The sequence below is a fragment of the Dryas octopetala genome, chromosome 6, assembly GCF_963921425.1.
Source record: "Dryas octopetala chromosome 6, drDryOcto1.1, whole genome shotgun sequence".
NCBI classification, from domain to species: domain Eukaryota; kingdom Viridiplantae; phylum Streptophyta; class Magnoliopsida; order Rosales; family Rosaceae; genus Dryas; species Dryas octopetala.
This window is the reverse complement of record NC_141371.1, coordinates 7,290,689-7,296,892: the sequence shown is the minus strand read 5'-3', so window position 1 is coordinate 7,296,892 and position 6,204 is coordinate 7,290,689. Positions and strand designations below refer to the sequence as shown.

Below are 6,204 nucleotides of genomic sequence, written 5' to 3'. Positions count from 1 at the left end.
CCTAACCCTGGTCACTAGCTTTTTAGTTTCACGCTTTCTCAACCGCCATCTTTCTCCCAATGCTCTTACAATTTCTGCATCCTCATTTTTTTATACTTTGTTTCATCTATAGTATATCTTTTTTTTTTTTTTTTTTGCCAATCATCTATACTTATATTTGGCTAATCATTTATAAATTGACAAGAGTTATGTGAAAAATTACTTATATTTGTTAGAATAAAGTAAGTGAAACTTTATAAATATATTATATGTCACTAAATGAATAAGAAGTGAAGTTAGTTCAGGTGGAGGAGTACTTGAGTTTCAACTTCGTGGTCAGAAGTTTGAAACTCAATGTAGCTACATTTCTTCATTTTTTTTATTAAATAAGATAATGTCCACCTTTACCCGAAAATACCTCTACCAGTATGTCGTGTCAACACCAAATGCCACGTCAGTATTGTCTATGTAGCACTTAACAGTTTTTTGGATGAAAATTTAACAGAAGTGCTAATTTGTAAGTTTTTATAGTTTATGGATGTATTTGAAATGTTTTATAATTATTAGACCAATTTAAAATACTCCCTATAATTAATGGGTGCATTTTGTAATTAAGCCTAATTTGTATGTCTCTTTAATTCTTGTTAAGTTACGTAATAAGAAATATAGATATATTAATACATTCGAAAGATTTTTCACATACCCCACTCAAATTAATTGCTATTTACAACCACAAACATATCTATGGTTCATTGGCTTACATACTTGCCAAAACTAACATTAATATACACAAACAAATGTCTTTTTTTCTTTATCTCTAACCCATTCACATGGTCTATTTAGTAAACCTAGCTTCTCGATAGATTATAACTTCACTTATTTCTTGACTTTTATTCACAGACCCTAATATGTTGAGATTGAGAGCGCTAATTTTACTTGATTTTGTCCGTTTACTTAATTTGGTCTTTAATTTACTTTCATTTTCTCCATAATTTTCCATTTAGTACAAATGAGCTTGACATCAAGAAATTTAACTTATTCGTCTTTAAATTCAATTATAATACGAATTTAGAATTCCTAACGCTATTAGTTTTAATCCTCAATAGGAGGGCAATGAGGTGAGGAGGGGGAGAGAATTAGAAGAAAAGGACGTTGAATTGTGACACGTCAGGATCTAGTCACGATTAGATGACATGTCACAATACCGTCGTTTCTCGACAACGATTAGTCGATTACCATTAGTCCAAACAGGCGGCAATCTACAAAGCCATCCCCAAAAGGCCCAGAAGCCCATCTGTGCTGACCACACCCACAAAATCATTAATTAAATTAAATTAATAAATAAATAAACCCACGTCATATCCCCACATGCACACCATACATACACATACATAACCATACATAACAATACATCAAACTCAACCAACCCACTCGTCCCTATATATTTGAACCCCCACCTCCTTTCCATTTCTCCAATTTCACCACTTTAGCAACAACAAATAAGTCTTGCTGTTTTGGTATCACATCATATCCCACACCAAACGCATTACACATGGGTGAGGTTAGTAACGAAGAACCCCCAAATCAAATTTTGTCATTCTCGATCTGCCGCTAATCATTGATTATTATTGTGTGTGAAATTAAATTAAATCCTGTGTTTTGTTTTTGCTGACGGCGGTTTACTGAATACTTGTGGCTGCAGAAAACGGAAGGCGCGAAGAATGAGGGCGAGAAGAAGGCCCCCGCCGCCGATGCCGGAGGCAAGAAGGACGACGGTTCCATCACTGTCGTTTTGAAGACCGACATGCATTGCGAGGGATGTGCCAAGAAAATCAAACGAGCTGTCAAAAATTTAAATGGTACGTACGCACGTAAAACCCAGAATTTAATTCACCAATTCTCATATCAAATATTCATATCTTATGATTCTGGCATCTGGGTTTTTTTATTTCTTCTTATAAAACAAAATGGGTTTTCGGAGTAAGTACACCGGAAATTCCAGCATTGAATGGTCCGTCTCAGAAATTTTACCGTTGAAAATTGACCCAAACGGTCCAAAATAAGGCCGGGCTAGCTAGCTAGCAATATATTATTCACCATAAATATCTATTAATTAATTAGTTAATTTGTGAGATGTATATATTATACATGGGATTTGGATAAGATTTTAGGTGCTGATCAAGCAAACAGTATAGAATTTTGACTTTAATGGCATACATACATGCATTTACATTGTGTTAATTTAAAGTTTTACAATTACTTAACAAACACGGTTCTTAATTGATTAGGTGTTGAGCAAGTGAAGGTAGATAGTGCAGCCAACAAGCTGACTGTGACCGGGAAAGTGGACCCCGCTGAGCTGAAAGAGAAATTAGAACAGAAGATCAAGAAGAAGGTCGACCTCGTTTCTCCTCAGCCGGCCAAGAAAGACGGCGGCGGCGGCGGCGGAGACAAGAAGCCGGCAGAGGAGAAGGCCGAGAAGAAGAGCGAAGAGAAAAAGCCTGTCGAAGATAAGAAGCCCAAAGAGGCCCCAAAAGAGGTAATTTAATTCACAATTCATGTCTAACCTGTCCACATGGACCACATGGCGCATTTTAGCCATAGTGGAGACTGGTACTTCGTTCAATAATTAATGTTTCGTTAAAAGTTAAAACCCACGTACGTTTCTATTCTTTTTTAATGAATTTTTTTTTCTGGTAATTTCGTTGCTAACTTCGTTTTTTTTGTTGGGTGGTTTCAGAGCTCTGTGGTGCTGAAGATCAGATTGCATTGCGATGGTTGCATGCAGAAGATACGAAGTAAAATCTTGAAGTTCAAAGGTGAGAAAAACTATCAAACTCTTCATAATGTTAATTAAATATTGAATTTAGATTAGATTAATTAATTAATCGAGAATGATGCAAGCACACCACCAGCACCACGCTCTTAATTAAACTTTTTTATTTTTAACTTATTATTATATCAACGTTACTATTATTTTAGTAAATTACGTAGGAACACAAAGTTGGTCAAAGTCAGTGGCAATTTGGTCAATTGCAGTAGTTAATGCGCATGGTGTTTCGCAGGTGTTAACACTGTGGGGGTAGACGGAGCCAAAGATCTAGTGACGGTGAAGGGCATCATGGACGCCAAAGACCTCGTTCCCTACCTCAAAGAGAAGCTCCGGAGACCCGTCGAAGTGGTCCCACCCAAAAAAGACGACGGCGCCGGCGACAAGAAAGCCAAAGACGGCGGTGGCGAGAAGAAGGAAAAAGAAGCCGCCGGCGAGAAGAAAGAAGAAAAGAAAGAAAAAGACGGCGGCGGTGAGAAGAAGGAAGCTGCCGGCGGTAGTGGCGGAGGAGACGGAGCGAAGGTGGAGGTGAGCAAGATGGAGTATTCCGGATCCGGGTACGGTTACCCTCCGAGTACGTACTACTGGTACGACGCGGGACACGTGTACAACCACAACAAGTTTGTGATGGAGGCTCAAGCGCACCAGGCGCACGTTAGCCAGGGCTATGGGAGCGAAGGCTACGTTGTGCCGGAGGAACACTATCCCGCTCCGCAGATGTTCAGCGACGAGAATCCCAACGGTTGTTCGGTGATGTGAGTGGTGAACCAGCGGTGGTTGATGATAAATTAATTAAATAAAAAATAGTAAAATCATATTAAGTAAGGTCAAAATCGGAAATTAAACTGTATATAATAAGCAGTATATGAGAGACAAAGAAGAGGGTACACGAAGTAAATACAACGATGTATGGGTGTAGGTAGTTATGGAATTTTGGATTTATGGGTAATTTAGGTTTAATTAGGGAACATTGTAGAAATAGACCGACCGGGCCGGCCAGCAGGCCAGCTGCTGCGGCCAGTTCAGATGTTGGTTTGGTTGTTGGAATGGTTAAATTCAATATAATTAAATTTTCTTCGAATTTTCTATTTTATTTTAAATATTTTTTCATAATTTATGATATTGATATTGATATTAAATCTTATCTTTGATGATGAAATCGGTGGGTTGATGTTTTAGTTTGTGGCTTAAAAAGGCCACTTGGTTCGCTTATTTGTTATATATTGTTGATTAATTCGGTGTAATTAAAAATGAATCACAGGCACAGCATTTATAAATTCAATTTCTATAAAATTTATAACAGGATGTGACACTAAAGTTAAATGACGATGTAAGCATTTTTGGCTTCGTTATTAATATGTGGGGCTTGGACCCTTGGTGGGACATTTTATTTTTCAGTGGCACGTATAGGTCTCGATGGGTCAAAGAAATTACTACCTATGAATCTATGATTCTTATACACCATTTGTACATTATCAGTTTATGATTTTACCATCTAATCTAATTGTTAATGTTATTTTATGAATTGATCTTATATGTTATTAGAGTATCAATTTTAATCATTGGTCATGTGAATTTTTATCACCTCATAAAAGAAAAAATTAATAATAATTTGAACTGATATCATGACAGAACTGAATCAACTAAAAAGTTACGTAGGCCTGTTATTTCTTTAATGTATTCCTTTTTTGTTTTTTTGTTGCATATTCAGAAAATTAAGTGTGATTAGTTGGGAGAGATAGATTCATTAACATGCATGTTTGCAAGCTACGTACGCCAAATTTTTAATGACATTATATGAATGCATTAACGCAATGTTGATTCTACCCCTATAACACAAAATGGCCAAAGAAACACGAAAAAATATGTAAATATTGAGAATCGAGTAATTAAAAATGGCCAAGTTATCATAATTCATGCAATTAAAAATGTCATATAAATATTCATCACACACATGTAAATGATTTTTTGTTGTTGATTAAAGTGAGTAAAAAAATTTAGGCATTTATCTCAAAATTAATTGACAATAACATGAGTAGCCTAAGACCTTTATAAGCCATATATTATGCTCACACACATGCTTCTGTGGCGTTATTCAAGCTTAACATATAGATAATTTATATTCATATTTGGTGACATGGAGACATGTGGTCATTTGGCCTAACACACGTGAGTGAACTTGTCCTGATACTTTGAAAAAATCTAGACATCCAAAAGTAGTCCAAAATTGTTATAAGCTATTATGCAAGATTATAATATTCTAATATAGAATAATACTCTATATTCTCACAATGAGCTCTACCAACTTAAGGATTTGAGTCGCCTATATCCCCATTCCCTGAACCTCATCTTATGATCGAGTAGACGAACGTTTTTATATTTCAGTTTAATTTAAATCAACTTTGTAGTCAGTGGTCACAATTGTTTTTCAAAATAAATCCCTTAATTAATATTCTATTTATCTAACATAACAAATTAAAATTTGAGAAAGAAAAGTGAGAGAGGCTAGAGCGCGGTTCCATCTTTTTTGTTTTTTTGGCCAATGAACAAGTTCCATCTTAATTAAGGTCAAAATATGGGCTTAATTGTTGACTTTTGTAGTAGCTAGAAGGTAATATTGATTAACATCTTAATGGACCTTTAAAACCTCGAACGGCTCTATATTCTTACATATCAAAGTCAGAAGGCCATGAATGGCATGCCCTTTCATTACGTTGAAGGCTGATTAACTATGTATCACTATACTGCATAACGTATATATGGTTCAAGGCTTCAAGCATAAATATATTTAATTTTTTAATTTATGCATAAAAATATAAATTTTTTATTATATTAAAAAAGAAAAATGATACATGACATTCTATTTTTTATATAAATTTTGACACAAGTTTTCAATATGGCTCACTCCATATAGGGGTTTAACAATTCAAACCATTTATTTTGTAAGTCTCTAATAAAAGAGCATCTTTGCAAAAAATTAAATAAATCGGAAATCATTTACTTACAAATATTAAATAGTCAACATTTTAAGTGTTTATTTTTTTGACCACTCAATTTTTGTAAATAAACAATTTCTAATTTATCTAATTTTTTGCGAAGATGATCTTTTAATAAAGACTTAAAAATAGACGGTTTGGATCGTTAAAATCTTATATGAAGTGAACCCTATTTGTCAAAATTTGTATCAAAAATAGAATGTCATGTATTTGCCCCTTAAAAAAAATGTCTTAAGTTGAGAAAACACTGAATATTTAGAAAAAAAAAAAAAGAAAATGAAAAAGACTATAGGTGTGACATTGGCCAAATTAGTCTCTTCAATACTTAAATCAATACCATAGAACGAATCACTTTATATTGTCATGCTTAGTTAAAAACTCGATCAATCATATGCTTAT

The 6,204-nt window shown here is 34.5% G+C and overlaps 1 protein-coding gene across 1 annotated transcript; it reads left to right on the top strand.

The window, feature by feature from the left end:
- Window positions 1-1,428: 1,428 nt before the first annotated feature.
- LOC147281845 (Heavy metal transport/detoxification superfamily protein) lies at window positions 1,429-3,968 on the top strand. Its single transcript, XM_086246896.1, has 5 exons — window positions 1,429-1,540; window positions 1,682-1,838; window positions 2,268-2,518; window positions 2,720-2,798; window positions 3,045-3,968. Exons 1-5 carry the CDS (start codon window positions 1,532-1,534, stop codon window positions 3,566-3,568), a joined length of 1,020 nt encoding a protein of 339 aa, XP_086103022.1. The 5' UTR covers window positions 1,429-1,531; the 3' UTR covers window positions 3,569-3,968.
- The last annotated feature ends 2,236 nt before the right edge of the window (window positions 3,969-6,204 follow it).

What these genes read in the sequence shown, in the direction of transcription:
- LOC147281845 (XM_086246896.1), top strand. An exon ending in CCAAAGAGGCCCCAAAAGAG is followed by an intron (nt 2,519 to 2,719) that starts GTAATTTAATTC and finishes GGGTGGTTTCAG; the next exon opens with AGCTCTGTGGTGCTGAAGAT. An exon ending in TAAAATCTTGAAGTTCAAAG is followed by an intron (nt 2,799 to 3,044) that starts GTGAGAAAAACT and finishes GGTGTTTCGCAG; the next exon opens with GTGTTAACACTGTGGGGGTA.